Source organism: Dasypus novemcinctus, chromosome X (genome assembly GCF_030445035.2).
Source record: "Dasypus novemcinctus isolate mDasNov1 chromosome X, mDasNov1.1.hap2, whole genome shotgun sequence".
NCBI lineage: Eukaryota > Metazoa > Chordata > Mammalia > Cingulata > Dasypodidae > Dasypus > Dasypus novemcinctus.
Window position 1 is genome coordinate 187,457,740 of NC_080704.1, and position 20,112 is coordinate 187,477,851.

General features: G+C 39.4%; 1 protein-coding gene across 4 annotated transcripts in view; it reads left to right on the forward strand.

Annotated features, from left to right (window-relative positions):
* The window catches only part of BRCC3 (BRCA1/BRCA2-containing complex subunit 3), a 138,075-nt gene extending 120,543 nt beyond the window's left edge, over positions 1-17,532 (forward strand). For all 4 annotated transcript variants that reach the window (XM_004479147.4, XM_023584823.3, XM_023584825.3 and 1 more), the window contains 4 exons: positions 7,371-7,502; positions 8,044-8,087; positions 14,554-14,723; positions 15,777-17,532. In XM_004479147.4, the coding sequence (XP_004479204.1) occupies positions 7,371-7,502; positions 8,044-8,087; positions 14,554-14,705 (328 nt within the window). In that variant the 3' untranslated portion in view covers positions 14,706-14,723; positions 15,777-17,532. The remainder of the gene's footprint in view (positions 1-7,370; positions 7,503-8,043; positions 8,088-14,553; positions 14,724-15,776) is intronic.
* The last annotated feature ends 2,580 nt before the right edge of the window (positions 17,533-20,112 follow it).

Consider the following 20,112-nt stretch of genomic DNA (forward strand, 5'->3'; position numbering starts at 1 on the left):
TGCCATTCTTCGGCAGGCTGCTCCCTCCTTTGCCCTGGGCGGCTCTCCTTATGGGTGCACTCCTTGCGCGTGGGGCTCCCCTACGCGGGGGACACCCCTGTGTGGCACGGCACTCCTTGCGCGCATCAGCACTGCGCATGGGCCAGCTCCACATGGGTCAAACCGATGTGGCTCAGTGGTTGAGCACTGGCTTCCCACATATGAGGTCTGGGGTTCAGTCCCCAGTTCTGGTACCTCAAAAACAAACAAACAACAAAAAAAAAGCTTACCTACATTTTCTTCTAGGAGTTTTATGATTCTAACTTTTATATTTAGGTTTTTGATCCATTTTGAGTTAATTGTTGCATAAGTTGTCAGATAGGGTTCCTCTTTCCTCTTGTTTATGGCTATCCAGTTCTCCCAGCACCGTTTGTTGAATAGTCAGTTCTATCCCAGCTGGGTCGGCTTGACAGTATTGTCAAAAATCACTTGACCATAGATATGAATGTCTGTTTCTGAACTATCAGTTAGGGTCCTTTGGTCTATATGTCTATGTTTATGCCAGTAAGATGCTGTTTTTACTGCTGTAGCTAGGTAATGTGCTTTAAAATATGGACATGAATGTCCTCCAACTTCAATCCTACTTTTTAAGATGTTTGTGGCTATTTGGGGCCACCCACCCTTCCAAATGACTTTGATCATTGGCTTTTCAAATTCTTTTAAAAAGACTTGGAATTTTTTTTTATAAGGATTGCATTTAATCTGTGTGCCAATTTGGGTAGAATCGACATCTTAACGATATTAGTCTTCCAATCCATGAATATGGTATGTTATTCCATTTACTTATATCTTTGATTTCTTTTAGCAGTGCTTTGCAGTTTTATGAATACAAGTGCTTTACATCCTTGTTTAAGTTTATTCCTAAATATTAGGTTCTTTCACTATTATAAATGGAAAATTTTTCCTGTCTTCCTCCTCAGATTGATCATTACTGGTGCATAGAAATGCTACTGATTTTTGCATATTAATTGTATATCCTCCCCCTCTGCTCAACTCGTTTATTAGCTCTAGTACCTTTGTTGTAGATTTTTCGAGACTTTCTAGGTATAGGATCATATCACCTGTGAATAGCGAAAGTTTTATTCTTCCTTTCCAATTTGGATGCCTTTTATTTCTTTTTCTTGCCTGATTGCTCTGGCTAGACCCTCTAGCACTATGTTGAACAACAGTGGTAACAGTGGGCATCCTTGTCATGTTCCAGATCTTACAGGGAAAACTTTCAGTCTTTCACCATTGAATACAATGTTACCTGTGTGGTTTTCATATATGCCCCCTATCATGTTGAGGAATTTTCCCACTATTCCTATATTTGAAGTGTTTTATAAAGAAAGGATGCTGTATTTTGTCAAATGCTTTTTTGCCAATAGAGATGATTATGTGATTTTTCATGTCTTATTTATTAACTGGTGTATTAAATTAATTGTTTTCTTATGTTGAACCTCCCTTGCATACCTGTGATAAAACCAACTTGACCATGGTGTAGAATTCTTTAAATGTGTTATTGGATTCTATTAGTGAGTATTTTGTTGAGGATTTTTCCATCCGTATTCATTAGGGAAATGGGTCTCTTAAATTCCCTCCTATTCAATTTTTGGAAGAATTTGAGTAGGACTGATATTAAATCTTTGAAAGCTTGGTAGCACTTGCCTGTTAAACCATCTGGTCCTGGGCTTTTCATTTTGGGGAGTTGCTTGATGACTATTCCTATCTCATTACTTGTGATTAGTTTGTTGAGGTCTTCTATTTCTTCTAGGGTCAGTGGAGGTTTTTCATACATTCCTAGGAATATTTCCATTTCATCTACATTGTCTAGTTTGTTGCTGTACAGTTGTTCATAGTGCCTACTTATGATCTCTTTTATTTCTGTGTGGTTAGTAATAATGTCCCTGTTTTCATTTTTAAATTTATTTGCATCATCTCTCTTTTCTCCTTTGTTAGTCTAGCTAAGGGTTTGTCAATTTTCTTGATCTTGAAGAACCACCTTTTGGGCTTGTTGAGTCTCTCATTTTTTTGTTCTCAATCACATTTATTTCTGCTATTTTTTCTTTCCTTCTGCTTTCTTTGGTATTAGTTTGCTGTTCTTTTTCTAGTTCCTCCAGGTGTGCAGTTAGGTGTTCAATTTTACCTCTATCACCTTTTTAAAATATAAGCATTTAGGGCTATAAATTTCCCTTTCAGCACTGCCTTTGCTGCATCCCATAGGTTCTGATAGGTTGTGTTCTCATTTTCATTCATCTTGAGATATTTATTGATTTCTCTCTCAATTTCCTATTTGATCCACTGATTATTAGTGTGTTGTTTAATCTCCATGTATTTGTGAATATTTCCTTTTCTGCCTGTTATCGATTGCAAGCTTTATTCCATTATGATCAGAAAAATTGTGTAATTTTGATCTTGTTGAATTTATTGAGATCTATTTGTGGCCCAACATATGGTCTCTCCTGGATCCTGCTTTATTGGAGTGTGTACTGGTCAGCCAAAGGGGTGCTGATGCAAAATAACAGAAATTGGTTGGCTTTTATAAAGGATATTTATTTGGGGTAGAAGCTTACAGTTACCAGACCATAAAGTACAAGTTACCTCCCTCACCACAGTCTATTGCCACACGTTGGAGCAAGATGGTTGCTGAGGTCTACAAGGTTTCAGGCTTCCTGGGTTCCTCTCTTCCTGGGGCTTGCCTGTCTCTGGGCTGAGCTGCTTTGCTCTCTCCACAAGGCCAGCTGTAGACTAGCAGGTGAATGGCTCTTCTATCAGCCCAGGGCCTCTGCCATGTCTAATCGAGCCTTCTCTCTGCTCCTCTATGTGCTTACTGCCCAGGCTCCAGCATTAAAAGTCCAAAATCCCTTCTCTGTGGTGTGGTTTCTCTGTGAGTTCCCACCCACCAATGGGGCAGGGATTCAACTTCCTACAATGTTGCCCAGTTAAAGCCTTGTTATTTAATCAAGTAAAAGGGAAACCTCTGAATCCAATATAATCTAATATGTCCAGAGGGACAGACCAGTTTACAAACATAATCCAGTATCTATTTTTTGAATTCATAAGCAATATCAAACTGCCACAGGGTGCAATGTTTTGTATATGTCTATTAGGTTTAGTCTATTTGTCATATTATTCAAGCTCTCTTCTGCCCAGGTGTTCTATCCAGTGCTGATAGTGGCATATTGAAGTCTCTACTATTATTGTAGACACATCTATTTCTCCCTTCAGTTCTGCCATTGTTTGCCTCATGTAATCTGGGTCATCTTGGTTAGGTGCATATACATTTATGATTGTTATTTCTTCCTGGTGAACTGCTCCTTTTATTAATATGTAATGTCCTTCCTTGTCTCTAATAACAGATTTTGCTTTTAAAGTCTATTTCATCTGATATAAGTATAGCTACTCCAGTGTTTCTTTTTCCAGTGTTTCACTTTCAGTGTATCCACATCCTTCTATCTGCGGTGAGTCTCTTGTAGACAGCATACAGATGGTTCATATTTTATCCATTTGGCTTGTCTGTGTCTTTTGATTGGGGAGTTTTATCCATTGACATTCAATGTTGTTACTGTAAAGGCAGTTCTCGCATCATCCATTTTGACCTATGGGTTTTATCTGCCATATTTTATTGTCACCACTTTTTTTACACTTTTAGTTACTATTACTGATATAATCATTTCTAGACTCTCTTCCAAGCCCCTCTCTCCTGTATTTTCTTTTCTTGTAGTAGCACTCCCTTTAGTATTTCCTGCAAAGCTGGTTTCTTGGTTACAAACTCTCTCAGTTTCTGTTTTATCTATGAATATTCTAAACTCTCCCTCATTTTTGAAAGACAGTCTTTCCAGATATAAGATTCTTGGCTGGCGGTTTTTCTTTTGCATTAAATTAAATATATCATACCAATGCCTTCTTGCCTTCATGGTTTCTGATGAGAAATTGGCACTTAATCTTATTGGGTTTCCCTTGTATGTGATGCATCACTTTTCTCTTGCTCCTGTCAGAATTCTATGTCTTTGGCTTTTGACATTCTGGTTAGTAAGTGTCTTGAAGTAGGTCTATTCACATTTATTCAGATGGGTGTATATTGTGCTTCTTGGACACAGATATCTATGTCCTTCAATAGGGTTGTGAAATTTTCTACCATTATTTTTTCAAATACTCCTTTTACCCCTTTTCCTTTCTCTTCTCCTTCTGGGAGATCCATGGCACGTTTGTTTACATGTTTCTTGCCATCATTTAGTTCCCTGAGACTCTGTTCATTTTTTTCCATTCTTTTCTTTATGTTCTTTTTTTTGTTCACTTTTAGAGGCCATGTCTTCAAGCATATGGATCCTTTCTTCTGCCTTCTCAAATATGCTGTTATTGCCTCCATTGTATTTTCAATTTCATTTATTGTGCCTTTCATTCTCATAAGCTGTTATTTTTCTATATATGTTTTTAAAATATTTGTGCTCACCCAGTGTCTTCTCAATATCCTTAATCTCTGTATCCATCTCATTGACTTTATTAAGGAGATTGGTTTAAACATCTATGATTAGTTGTTTCAACTCCTTTACGTCATCTGGAGACTTATCTTGTTCCTTTGAGTAGACCAAATCTTCCTGTTTCTTAGTATGAATTGTAATTTTTTTGGGTGTCTTGGCATCTGGCTTTCTAGATATATTTATGCTGGGCGCAATTTCCTTTTTAGGGGTTTCTTGCCCTTTCTCCCTTGCTGGTTGTATAGTAGGATGTAGTTGTTACTGTATGCTCTGGAAACTGATGCTACCTGTGTTGCCTGAGGAACCTATGAAGCTTCTCCCTCCTTTCTCCACTGCCGGGGTAGAGATGGAGTTGCAGATGTGTATAGTAATCAAAGCTGTGCAGACCAAGACCATCTGTGGTTGTCCAAGAGACTGATGAATCTTCACGCCACTTCCTCCCCTGCCTGGAGTGAGGATGGAGGTGCAGGTGTGGGCAACAAGCCAAGCTGAGTGGGTTAAAATTGACTACAGTTGCCCAGGCAGACTGTTGAAGCACTGGCCACTCTTCCCCTGCCATGTTTGGGGATGGGCCCTCGGCAGTGCCCAGTAATCTAATCCATGTGGGCCCAACCACCTGCAGTTGCCCTGAGAGTCTGAAGGGGTACTGTACCTTCTGCCTTTAAGGTGTTGGGATGGTACCACAGGCATACAACAGACAAGTCCATGTAGGCCAAAACTACCTGCAGTTGGTCAGAGAAGCTAAGGAAACACAGCACCCCTCCTATACTATTGGGAGTTGGGGGTGGAGCCTGATGTACCCAACAGTCCAATCCATGCAGGCCGAGAGTGCCTGTAGTTGTCCAGAGAGTCTGAGGAAACCCCAGCTACCTCTTATCCTTTTGGGTGGTGAGGGTGGATCCACAAGTGCCCAACAGTCCAGTCCTTGTAGGCCAAAAGTGCCTACCATTGCCCAGAAAGGCTGAGGGAACATCGCTCCCCTCCTATCCTATTAAGGGGTGGGATGAAGCCACAGGTGTCCAACTATTCAGTTGTTGTGGGCTGAAAGTACTTTTAGTTGTCCAGAAAACCTGGGGAGACACCACCTCCCTCTTGTCCTATCATGGGTGTGGTTGGAGCTACAGGTGTCCAACAGTTCAGTTTTTGCAAGCTAAAAATGCCTGCATTGCCCAGATAGGTTGAAGAAACACCAGCCCCTTCCTATCCTATGGGTGGGCAGGGGTAGAGCCCCAGGAGGTCAACAAACCAGTCTGTGTGTGCTGAAAGCATCTGCAGTTGCCCAGAGAAGCTGAGGGAACACAGTTCCGCTGCTATCCTATTGAGGTGTGGTGATGGAGTCCCAGGTGTCTGACTATTCAGTCTGTTCCAGCCAAAATCCCCTGCAGTTGCCCAGAGGGGCTGGTGCAGGTCCCCCCAGCTCCCTCCCTGCCAGGGGTGGGGCTGGAGCTTAGGCCAGAGCTGCAATCTGATCTGGGTAGAAAGAAGTTGATCCCTACCTTCACTGTGATTTTCAATCAACCTTGCTTCCCCTTATGCTGGGGTTGGAGTTAAAATGGTGGCTACCAGCTTCTTTCTGACTGGCCAGGTTCAAACTTTAGCTGTTGTTAGGATTATACTTTAGCCAGGGTTATGCTTTAGCCAGCTTCAGTTACTAATCAATAACTGAAGTTGGTGCCCAACTATCTCTTCCTCTTCCATTTTGGAGAAATGTAGCTTCTAACACTGGCCTCCATGGCATGGAGTGCTCTACTCATGAATCTTCACTGCAGATGTGCAGGCTCTTCCTTCCATTCTTTCAAGGATGTTTCAAGATGCACTTCTAGTCTTCTGAGCCCTCCAAACAGGTGCTTTAGATAACTCTTTGTGATTATAAACCCAGTGGACCACTGGAACCATTTCTCCTCATGGTCCTGAAAAATCCATGGGGCACCCTGCTAATCAGCTTAACAGCAGCAAACTTTTTCCAGGTTTCTAGAACCATTAGTGATAATAGTCACTGTTTGTAATTTCAAAGGGCCCTCTGCAAATCACTAGCAGCTGTGGCATACTTTGTCTGAAGTCCTCCCTGGCTACTTGGGTACGTGTGTGTTTTGGGGCAGGTGCTTCCATCTAGGTTATGTGGGGTCCAGGCACACTCTGCTGGATGGGAAAGGAAGATATATCTTTTGCTGGTTTACCACCACATGCCAGTGGAGCCTCACAGTGCCAGGGGCCTCAACCTAGATGCTCCACTGAAACCACTGTTAGGTGGAATTTAGGTTTGTTTGGAGTAAAAAGTGGTAGAGATAGATTGGTTGGCCTCAGTAACAAGCATATCTGTTTCCCTTAATCTAGAATGGAAATACAAATATTTGTGAATTTCTTATGTATTTTCCCCCAGCAGAGAGAATGGGAAATGAGGGCTACAGGTGAACACTGAGTTTGAACAAATGAGCAATTATGTGAGTAATCCCATCTACATAAATTGATGGTGTCATTGAAGATTCTGTAGTTACTCTTCCTCAGGCTCTGTGATCAATCTGTTCAACCTCACTGGCAATTTCCTAACTGAATATAATATTAGGTAGCTATTTCCCTAGTGTGGGGAGCAGTCATCAGCACCCTGGGCTACAAAGGCCTTGTTAAGTTTATCAAAGTGGCCTCAGATTCTCTATGGGACTAGAGAATATTGACTCTACAAATAGACTTTGAATTTTCTCCCCAGGTGAACCCAGTTTGTACTCTATCCACCTTAAAGATGAGTCACTAAAATAAATTATAGGAATGTTTAATCTTTGAAGAAGGCTGTACCTCAAAATTTCCATAAAGAGTATACAGAACTTCTGATTGTTACACTTCAGGCTTAAAAACTCTCCTGAATTGACTGCCTTGCAGGTATGAAAGAATTGAAATCCCAATCCATATTGTACCTCATGTCACCATTGGGAAAGTATGCCTTGAGTCAGCAGTAGAGCTGCCCAAGATCCTGTGCCAGGAGGAACAGGATGCATATAGGAGGATCCACAGGTAGAGACCCTCTCTTTCTTCTCCTTCTCAGCATCTAGTCCCTGTTCTCTTCTTCTGTCCTTTTATCTTTAGCAACTCAACTGCTGAGTATCTTTTCCTTTTACTTCTTTAAGAAAGCTTTGTAACAGTCTCCAATCATAATGTGTGATAACAGTTTCCTTAACATTTATTTCTCTCCTGTTACACTTTGGATTTTTCAGGGAAAAGATACTTTCATGTGTAAAAACAAAATAAGAACATCTTATTGGCCCTGGTGCCAAGCACCAGGCCTTGCACATTAACAACTCCCCAATAAATGTGTACCATATTAAGCCTTCAGAAGCGAGAGATAGTAATTTAAAAATTATCATGTCTATTGACTAAAAATCACTTCCCCCAAATCATTATGAATTTAACAATGAAGGCATTTTAAACCATTCATATTCACCTAATCCAGCTGACAAATGTCTGATATAGTTTATCATTTTGCTGTAGTCTGTAACTATTTTGCTTTCCCTTCAGTGCTGCTTTGTCACTAACCCTAACTATTTTATCCCTTTAGCCTTACACATCTGGATTCAGTAACCAAGATCCATAATGGCTCAGGTAAGTTTTTTTCCTTGAATGTAGGCACTAACCCCTGAAATACTCAACTGACAAAAGCCAGTTTACTTCAGTGATTGAAGTAATGAGTACAAGTTATCATTGAGTTTCTTTTCCCAAGACCTTTACCATTGATCCAAATATTTCTTTTGAACCCTATGGACTTTTTAATACTGTAAATGTACCTTATCTAGAGTAAGACAAGAGTAAACTGAATAAGCTTTATGATAGACCTACTCAGTGGTGTGCTGGTACATGTTTAACAAACAGCTCTCATGGAAGGGGGAGGGCCCTTTATTTGTAGTATTTGTCAGTTTTTGTTGTGTAATACCCCTACCATGGCTGATTTCACACTACCAGCATGACATCAACCATATCAGAAACTTCCTGAAGTTTTAACAGTTGGCTCCCATGAACAGTCCTCAGCACACCACTCCCGGCCTATTATGGTAAAGATCAAAAGAGATGGATGGATAGATAGACAGATAGATAAATAAAAGGGAGGGCACGAAGGAGAAAATCTTTTACACCAATAAATGTATAAAGAATTCCTTTACAAGGCCAAGGAGCAGAAAGCCCAATACTATATATATATCACATCACTTTTCCCAGGGTACATTACCTACCCACCCACACCTTTTCCCTCAAGCTAACCCTGACTCCCTCAACATTCTGTGCTATCTCCCTAGATACTGGCAAAGTCACCAGTGAGAAAAGAGTGGAGGCTTTCAAATGTTATATGTAATAACTCTTTTTTTTTAAGATTTTTTTTCCATATGAAATTTTTTTGTCTTTATTTTTTTTTAATTACAATAAAAAAATATGAGGTTCCCATATACCCCCTATCCCCTTCACCCCACTCCTCCCCCATAGCAACAATCTCCTCCATCATCATGAGACATTCCTTGAATTTGGTGAATACATCTCTGAGCACCACTGCACCTCATTGTCAATGGTCCACATCATAGCCCACACTCTCCCACAGTCCACCCAGTGGGCCATGGGAGGACGTACAGTGTCCGGTAACTGTCCCTGCAGCATCACCCAGGAGAACTCCAAGTCCCGAAAACGCCTCCACATCTCATCTCTTCCTCTCATTCCCCACACCCAGCAGCCACCATGGCCACATTCTCCACACCAATGCCACATTTTTTCGATTACTAATCACAATAGTTCATGAATAGAATATCAGTAAGTCCACTCTTATCCATATTCTATTCCTCCATCCTGTGGACCTTGGAATGGTTATGTCCACTCCACATCTATATCAAGAGGGGGCTTAGATTCCACATGGATGCTGGATGCAATCCTGCTTCCAGTTGTAGGCACTCTTGGTTCCATGGTGTGGTGGTTGACCTTCTTCAACTCCATGTTAGCTGAGTGGGGTAAGTCCAACAAAGCAGAGTGTAGGAGCTGAAGTCTGTTGAGGCTCAGGGCCTGGCTATCATATGGTCAGTCCAGAGATTCAGATCCCCTGGGTATATATTAAACCCCAGCACCAACTACAGTTCTGGTAAAAGCAACAGGAGATGCTTGTGAAAAAAGATCACATCTGAGTCCAGCTCCATCACACAGAAACACAAACTCCAAAGAAGAGCCAACTAACATGGCACTGAACTCCATCTGCCATGACCATAGAACCTCTGGGTCTCTGTAGCCCTCAGAAGAACCAATACGTGGGGTTGTATCTACTTTATCTGTCTCTGGGACTCTACTGAGGTGTGCATAAGGGCAACCCCTCTGATAACCTCCTGGCTCTTTTTGGAGACTCATAGCCATATAAACTCATTTGTCCTTTCCATTTACCCCTTGATTCAGGTCAAAAAGCATTTTTAACTCCTGGTATTATATGTAGACTGAGATACTCTGCTGGTCTGAGTTGACCCTTTTATTCAAGGTCATTTTCTAGTTACATCATCAGCTGGTACTTGGTAGTAATCCCTCCGCACCAGGGAGGCTCATCCCTGGGAGTCATGTCCCACGCTGGGGGGAAGGCAATACATTTACATGCTGAGTTTGGCTTCGAGACTGGCCACATTTGAGCAACACGGAGTCTCTCAGGAGGTAACGCTTAGGCACCCTGCAGCTCTAGGCCTTGTTCTTATTTCAGGTGTACAGGCTCACAAGCATAGTCATTAGTGTCAAGGGCTCATTGTTGGACCTTCTTTCTTCTTTGGTCATTGTCATTGCACTTGGGGGATTGTTGCTGTTCTTTTAGGGACTGTGATAGAGCTCCCCTGGCTAGGAACTCAGCACTCCCTCAGTTGTTGTTTTTAATTGTATCCACTATGAAAATATCCAAACATTTTTATGTACCCTGTATATATGCCCTGTAGAACTCCCTGCCAACCATGTGTCCCCTGTCAATAACATCCCACACCAGTATTCCTCCGCTGCCATCGTTGAACCTCTCTGTGATCCAAAACTTCCTGAAAAGTGAAGCCCAATATATTGCCACGTTCTCTTAATAGTAAAATGGAATATAGTGATGAGTTTAAAGGTTAGATATAGAATACATATTAATTTGGGAAAATTATGGTAAAAATAAATTGGGATATCAAATGTATGTAATAACTTGAGACAGTAAAAGAAAGATAGTTTGGTTTATCCCTTTATTTCTGCCTGAGAGTAAAACATGACAAATAGTTAAAAGTTGGTAATATATGACATGTAAACATAATCTAAAGCTACAAGTCTGGGCTATGATGTGGACCATTGACTATGGGGTGCAGTGATGCTCAGAGATGAACTTACCAGGTGCAATGGATGTATCATGATGATGGGAGAGAGTGTTGCTGTGGGGCGAGTGGGGGGCGGGGGCGGTGGGGTTGAATGGGACCTCATATATATTTTTTAATGTAATTAAAAATAATAATAATAAATAAATATTAAAAAAAAAAGTATAGTAACAGCTCAAAAATGGATAAATAGATCAGTGTGACTAAATAGAATTCAAAAATATCCACATACATACAGAAATTTACTATTTAATAAAGATGGTACATCAAGGGAAAAGTATGGCTTATTCATTAAATAATTTGGGGACAGTTCATTTGTCAGTTTATTCATTCAAGAAATAGTTGAATGTCCACACTCTGCTAGGCACTAGGGTATAATGCTGAATGAAAGAGTCTTAAGTTTCATAGTCTTATATTCTTCTCTTTCCATTTAGGGAAAAATAGATTACTACCTCATACTCTACACAAAAATAAATTCCAGATATATTTAAACTCTTACTATTAAATATGGTACAACCACTTTGGAAAAGTTTGGCAATTACCAAATGTCTCACCAGTTTCTCTCCTAGGCATTGACCCAAAAGAAATGCAAAAGGGTACATACTCTATAGTTCCATTTATATGAAATTCAAGAACAGGCAAAGCCAATTCAGCAAGCATAACAGTAGCTGCCTAGGGCTGAGGGTGGAGGGGCATTGACTGCAAAAGAAACTACAGAGAGGACGTTTTTGGGTGATGGCAGCAATCTATCCCTTGACTGATGGGGGATGGTTACAAGAATGCTTAGATTTGTCAAAACTCATTGAAGTATACACTTAAAATAGGCACACTGTGTTGTTTTGTAAATTATACCCCAAAAAAGCTTATTTTATGTTAAAAAAAAACACAGGACAAAATAATAGTGTGTTTTTCTGCTATGGAAAGGTGATACCCTAAGTATGATCCTAAGCCCTAAAGTCACAAAAGAAAAGCCTGACAAATTTGACTAAAACTTAAAGACTTTTAGAGGTTACACCCACAAGGAAAATGCTCAGCAGTGTCTTGTACATAGTAGGTTTTAAGATCACTGAATCTTCACAACAAGCTTGTGAGAATAGGTTCTATTATTATCCCCATTTTATAATAAGGAAATTCAAATTAGAAGTGTTAAATAACTTGCCTGGGGTCACACAGCTAATAATTAGGGGCAGAACTGAAATTAGAATCATAGTCTATTCATAGGTCAAGTAGTTGGCCTCCTGAGCTCATGTTCCTCACCCATGTTCTATATTTGATAAAAGGCAGGTGGAGGGGATGAGGAATACACAAGTTACCTGATCTACCTGATTTCTCTTACACCAAATAGGGATAGGACCTCCAGGGTAATTGGTGAGAATTAAATGCATGATTGATGCCATGTACTTAGAATAATGCTTGGCCTATAGATAGATCTCAATAATTTTCAGCTATTTTTAATATTATTGAAAAAATACTCCATTAGAAAAATTGGCATAGGACACAAATGGCCATTCATGAGAAATAGCCAATGGCAGTGAAACACTCAACCTTAATATCAAAGATGTATTGATTAAAAAAGTCATTTTTTTCACCTTTTCTTTTGACAAAGTTGAAACCTAGAGATAATTAGGCGAAGATGTGGGGGAGTGAATACTCCCATATGCTGTTCCTGGAGGTATAATTTGGTATAATTTGGAAAATAATAGATAATCAGTTTTCAAATGTACATGGACTTGGATCTAGCAACTCCACTTATAGAAATATATCCTTAAAAAATTGTAGGATGGGAAACAGATGTAGCTCAAGCGATTGGGCTCCTGCCTACCATATGGGAGGTCCAGGATTCAATTCCTGGGGCCCTCCTGGTGAAGGCAAGCTGGCCTACATGGTGAGCTGGCCTGAGTGGAGAGCTGGCTCAGGTGAAGTCCTGGCCCACATGGAGTGCTGGCCCATGCAGAGAGCTGGCCCATACAGGAGAACTGGCCCATGTGGGAGTGCTGGCCTGTACAGAGAGCTGGTGCAGCAAGATAACGCAATGAAAAGAGATACAGAGGAGAGACAATAAGAGACACAGCAGACCAGGTTGCTGAGGTGGCGCAAGAGACTGAGCAACTCTCTCCCACTCCTGAAGATCCCAGGATTGGTTCCCAGTGCTGCCTAAAGAGAATACAAGCAGACACAGAAGAGCACACAGCAGACAGCGAGCACAAAACAATGAGGGGGTGGGGTATAAATAAATAAAATAAATCTTTATAAAAGATATTGTAGGACAAGGGTATAAGAATATCTTTAAAAGGATATTAATTGGGAAGCGGCTGTCTCAATCAGTTGGGCTCCTGTCTACCATATGGGAGGCCCTGGGTTCGCATCCTAGGGCCTCCTTGTGAAGGCAGGCTCGCCCACACGCTGCGGAGAGCCACCAGCCTGGGCACCGCAGAGTGCCATCAGCCCGCCAGCACCACGGAGAGCCAACTCAGCAAGGTGACAAAACAAAAAGGGAGACAAGCAAAAACAAAGAAGAGCATGCTATAAATGGACACAGAGCAGACAACAACAAGCAAGCTGCAAGGAGGGTGGAATAAATAAAAATAAATACAGACACAATAACGCACAGTGAATGGACATGGAGAGCATACAGCAAGCAAAAAGCCACAAAGGAGGGGGGATAAATTTTTTTAAAAGGATATTAATTATAGTATTTATAATAGGAAAAATTGGATTCCAATGAAATGTCCATCAAGAAGTGATTTATTAAATTGGTGTGTCCATTCAGAAGAATATTATGCAGCCCTAAAAAGGAAAGCTAGATCTTTCCTAACATAGAAAGATGTCTATATTATATAGTTACATGGGGAAAAAGTAAGATAAAACAACACAATTTCTATTCAAAAGTTTATATTATATAGATATACATATATACACTCTCACACACATACATACATATGTATATATATACACACATACATGCACTTATACAAAAGTCTTGGAAAACACATCCCCAAGTATTAACAGTGGTCATTTCAATAACAATCCTGTATTATGGAAGAGTAAAAGATATTTCCATTGGGAGGAATTTTTTTCAAAATAATGCCATAGAATCATTGTCTCATCATGAAGCTGAACTCAGCTAAGGCTTAGGAGAGCAAGATTTTAACTCCATTAATTCACAGTAAGGCATGAAAGATAACTGCCTTACTCTTCATCCCTCTGGTTTTTCTTCATTTTAAAAGATCTATCCAGTTAATTGAATTAATGTATTTATTTCTTCAATGTTAATAACATTTGATAAGCAACTTTCCTAAAGGGTTATATGGAAAATTAAGTTGCAGAATGCAGAGTTATAGCTCTCTAGGGAGTTATAGTCATTTGCAGGGTGGGAAGGTCTAAAGAGTAGGGGAAAGGAACCCTTTTTAGGCTCTTGACCATTTTGTCTAAGGGAGTAAAGAGCTGACCATCTTTCCACTTTCTGCATAACCAGGCTTCCCTCTGGCTGATGGATTCAGGAGTGTTCATAATAGCCTCAGAATAGGTATCTGCTTTTCTAACCTCCTCTGTCTTTCCCTTGGCTGGCCAAAGAAATCTTATACAAATCCTACTTACTGTGCTTTTTTCTACTTCCTCCTTCAACCCTTTCTTCCTCTGCTCACAGTTGGGGGCTCTTGGTGGTGGAGTGGGAACAAGCCAGTGGACAGTGCTCTTCCACAGTGACCTCGTCTGTGTTTTTCCTATTGAAGTGTTTACCAAGAATCTGTGCAGCCAGATGTCAGCAGTCAGCGGGCCTCTTCTCCAGTGGTTGGAGGACAGACTGGAGCAAAACCAACAACATTTGCAGGAGTTGCAACAAGAAAAGGAAGAACTTATGCAAGAACTGTCTTCCCTAGAATAATGCAGGAGACAAAATGGGGTAAAAAAAGATGATTTTTTCTATTTGTATACTAAATATAGTCTATGAAAATACACATAACTCATGCATAGGTAAATAATGGGTTGGCTTTTCTGATATCCCAATGTATGAGTTTTACTCATGCAATAAACACAAGATGTCTTTCTAAGAGTTTCATTAGAGCTGATTGAATCCTCCTACCTATAACTGGCCTATGCAAGATGATTTAAGTAAGATTTTTTAAAAGGCTATGAAAGGTAAATTGGCAAGGAATACCTTGGAATAAAATATCTGGGGGTGCATTTTAAATATTTATTTTCTCTTGTTTTGCTTGAAAGTTTTATTTTCATTTTCAGATATTCTCTTCAAAACCGACTTCGTGTTTCAATTTGGTTGTCATAATGTTTGTATTGGGCAAGTAAATAAGTACATCAGGGTTAGTGGATGGAAGTATAGGTGACTCACCAGCACACCTTACTCTTTGTCCTCATTGAGAGGCATGTGTTTCATATCTTCTTTCTTGATCTCTAAAATATGTATTCTGAGATAGATATCAAAGGTTGAATCTATGTGGGTGCCCCTTTTCAACCAAACAGATGAGTTCTAGCATATTTGACTCTGAAGCAAATTCCTATTGAGCATTATGATATAAATATGTTTTTCCAGAAACATTTAGGGCTTGGGATGTAATAAAAATCATGCTTTTAAAAAGTTCTGTTGCACTATTACTATGTGTAACTACAAATGGTAAGTGTATCCTCAGCAAAGGATTAGACCCATTGCATACTTGAAATTAAAGTGGGGGTTGGGGGAGGTGAAAAGAAAGAAAGCACAAATTCTAACAATAGTGATAAAGGGTAATTTTATTTATTCATGTTTCTCCCTAGATAATTGCTTTTCAGATTTCAGAGTATAGTCCAGACCACCTACATCAGAATCACTGCATCCAACTCCCCAGCTAATTCTGAGGCATGTTAAAGTTTGAAAACCACTGCCGTAGGGAATATGGAATGTAAATGCTATATTTTACTTAATTCCTCACAGCCATGTTTCTTCTCTTTTCTTACCTGACAGGAAAGTCAAAAATAACGAGATGTAAAATAGGCTATTTCAATTTTGAAGAAGAAGAATGAAGTTGGAGGACTCACATTACCCAACTTTTAAGACTTACTGTAAAGCTACAGTAAGCAAGATGGTATGGTGTTAGCAGAGAGATAGACACAGAAATCAATGCAAGAGAAACAAACCCACACAAATACACCCAACTGATTTTGACAAAGGTGCAAAAGCAATTCAAATGTGTTGAAAAGGCTATCCTTCATGCTGGAGCAATCATCCATAGTCAAAAAAGAAAAAAAAATGAACTTCAACCTCAACCTCATACCTTATATGATAATTAACTCAAAATGGGTCATGGAGGGGAGCAGATATAGCTCAGTGGTTGAGCTCCTGCTTCCAGTATACAAGGTCCTGGGTTCAATCCCCAGGACCATTTTCTTTAAAAAAAAAAAAAAAAAAGGATCATGGACTTAAATGTAAGGAATAAAACTATAAGATTTTTAGAAAAAATCATGGGAGAAAATCTATGGAATCTAGAGCTAGGTAATGAATTCTTGGACTGTACCCCTAAAGCACAATCCATTTAAAAAAAAAGTTGATATATTGGACTTCATCAAAATTTAAAATTTTGGCACTAAAATAAGCTTAAGAAGAGGAAAAGACAAGGTACTGATTAAAAGAAATCATTTGCAAACCATATAGCTGATGAATCTAGAATATATAAAGAATAGTTAAAACTCAACAGTAAAAAACAATCCAATTAGGAAAAGAGCAAAAGACATGAATAGACATTTCGCCAAAGAGGAAATATGGATGGCAAATAAGCACATGAAAAGATGAGGAATGTCATTAGTAATCAGGGAGATGCAAATTAAAGCCATACATAGTGAGATATTACTACATACCTATCAGAATGGCTGAATTAAAAATAGTAACAACACCAAATGCTGTTGAGTATATGGACAAACTGGATCTCAAATGTCACTGATGGGAATGTAAAATGGTACAGCCCCTCTGGAAAATAGTTGGGAAAATTTTTATAAAGTTAACATTACAATTAACATATAACCCAGCAAAGGAAAATGAAAATCTATGTCTGCACAAAAACCTGTACACAAATGTTTGTATGGACTTTATTCATAATAGTAAAAAACTGGAAATAACATAGATGTCCTTCAGTAGGTGAATGGTTAAACAAGCATTGTTACATCCATTACTACTCTAATGAAAAGGAACAGACTATTGATACCTACAACAACTTGGGTGGACACTAAGGGCATTATGCTGAGTGAAAAAAAAAGACAATCTCAAAAGTTTGCATACTATATGATTATATTTATGTAACATTCTTGAAACGACAAAAATTACAGAGATGGGGAACAGGTTAGTAATTTCCAGAGACAGGGACAGGAAGGTGAATATGTGCAACTACAAAGGGATAACACAAGGGGGTACCTTTGTGCTGATGGAAAGTTCTGAATCTTGATTGTGGTGTTGGTTACACAAATCTATACCTGTGTAAAAATTGCATAGAACTACATACACATACAAGTGAATGCATGTAAAATTTGGTGAAACTGAACAAGGTCTGTAGTCTAGTTAACATTATACCATTGCCAATTTGTTGATTTTGAAATTGTACTTTAGTTATATAAGACTTTATCATTGGGGGAAACTGGGTTAAGGGTACATGGGACTCTGTATTATTTTGGCAACTTCTTGTAAGTCTATAATTATTTCAAAATAAAATTTATAAGTATTAATTAAGGAACCAGGAATTTATGGTAATTATTTTATGAAACAAGGTAAGAGTTTGATAAAAAGAAAATCTGAGGGAAATAAAATGATTTGATTATTTTTACAGATCAACCTTGAGCCCAAGTCTCTCTCCCTTTCTGAGCCTCATTTTCTTCAAGTATAAAATGAGGTTAAAGTACATGACCACCAAGATACCTCATTGTTCAGTGTTCAGTGTTTGAAAGTGTTGAGCATAACAAGGAACAGTGATGTGAACAAAATGGCTTACCTTTACACAAACTATTGCATTCTGTGCACAACCCCTTCTGATCAGTAGCTTCTCTATTTTCAATGACAGCCAAATCTCTGATAGAACAATATACACTTGTTCTCTCTCTGCTTTCTCATCTCCCATTCATTCAACTAATTGCACTCTGACCTCTGCTTATGTCATAACACTGAAACCACACCTATCAAGTACACTAGTGACCTCTACATAGAGAAACTCAATAGATGCTTTTCCTGTCCTGAATGAACCTCTCAGTTTGACAAAGTTGAAAGCTTCTCTTTGAAATATACCTCCTTTGAATTCTGCTTTCTATTCTGGTTTTTCTCCTCTGGTTGTTCCTTCTCACATTCATTCATTGGCTTCTCTCTTTGCTAACTAATATGCAATTTTCAGACAAATTTATATCTCTATCCAAACTGCTATCTGAACTCCAGACCTACATATCCAGCTGCTTACTAAGCATTTCCATTTAGCTACCTCAATGGCACATCAAACTTAATACATCTAAATTCCAGCTCATAGTTTTCTCCCTAAACTATATCTCTTTCCAAAGTCTCTTAACTCAGTGAGTGGATCATCCATTTGCACAAACCAGAGACTGAATAGACATCCTTAAGATCTCCTCCTCTCTCCTTCACCTTATAAACTTTACATTGACAGAGCCAAGGCAATGTGAAATTGTTTTCCTAACTTCACAACCAGAGTTGGCAAATTTGTACGACAGCATGGTGGGGTTGGGTCAAAGACAGGTACTTGGAGATATCAAAGTGCCCAGTGGCTGAGGAAACAGGGCTGAATAAAAGCATGAAGCATTGAAATTTCCAGCCACAGTAGGGGAAAGGGAGGTACAGTGACCATGATGGGGTGCCAGTGCCCTCAGGGTGAGGAGGTGGCCAGCAATCAGTTACATTAAGAAAATAAGTAAATTGGTTGAGCAAATAGGTAAATACATTGAATAAAAATGGGATCTAGGTTTCTTGGTGTCAGAGAAATTATTTACAAACATGGAAAGGGAGAAGAATAAAATGAAAATTGAAAGTATAGATATGAAGTCTTCCCCCCCAAGGGAAAAAATCTATATACAGATAGATCAGATATATATAGATGAGTGTATATACACATATGCATACATTTCTTAGCTCTCTCCACCAAGAGAGACTAATGAAATTGATACTCCAGTAGCTATGACCACACCTAGCACCCAGACATTGCTTTCCAAATACCATCCTGTATTAAAAGGAATCAGGGCCCATAAGAGATATGGCTGATTCCAGGGCTGGGGCATGGAAAACATAAGTCTGGGCCATCTTTTTGAGCCATAAAATAAGGAATTATGTATAGCCTGGATGGATTCCCATTGGCCCAGTCTGGGATAATTTATGCATCAGAATAAACATTGATAGTGAAAGATTATAAGCCATTGAATAATCTGTGAATCCACACTGATAAAAATAAATACATGGGGAGAAGAGAAAGCTGCTCCTTTCAAGTAGAAAGCTAATTAGTAAATGGAGAAGGAATTATGGAATTAGAAAATAGTCCTTTGGTAAACATAGTAGTAACTGATTCAGGTGGGAATCACCAATGGATGCTAAGGCTGGTTGATGGGTGGAAGATTTACTGTCAAAAACATTAAAGATAAAGGCTAAGAAGCAGCCCCAGACTGAAGGAGGTTTAAGACATGACAACTAACACAAAATGTGTTCATGTACTGTGTACTGGACCGGAAAAGAAAATGAAACATTGCTAGGACAGTTGCAATATTTGAATGGGGTCTATAGATTGGATTGTAGGGTAATGTCAATGTTTATTCTCTCATTTGGAGGATTATGTGTATGGGGTAACAGTGCCCCCGCAGAGTCCTGATACCAATTCATGTATCCACATACATGATATAGGTGAGGTTTGACCCACCACGAATCTGAGTCTTGACAGAACATGCTGAAATCCTATAACATACAAGGATGGGAGGCCTATAAGGAGCTACTAGGAGGCTGTCTCCCACCCACCTATTTATCTCCACAGGCAGACTGTCATGAGACAGTTTCTCATCACCTCCCATATTCTGATGCGGTATGGGGCTCTAGTCCCCCTTAAGGTATAGCTGGAGAATATAAAAACACTTAGTTGTAGTCTAGAATGAGCTCCTCAACAACAGGATATCCCCCAACTTTCATTGCAGACATCTGGACCCTTTTATTTCTGCACAGTCCTTTTTGGTGACTGGAACAAGGACATGGGGAGGTGGCACCTTTGGCTTCTCTTCTTTTTGCTGTCTATGAAAGTAATAAACTGAATCTAAAAAGGGCTTGTTACTTTACCAAC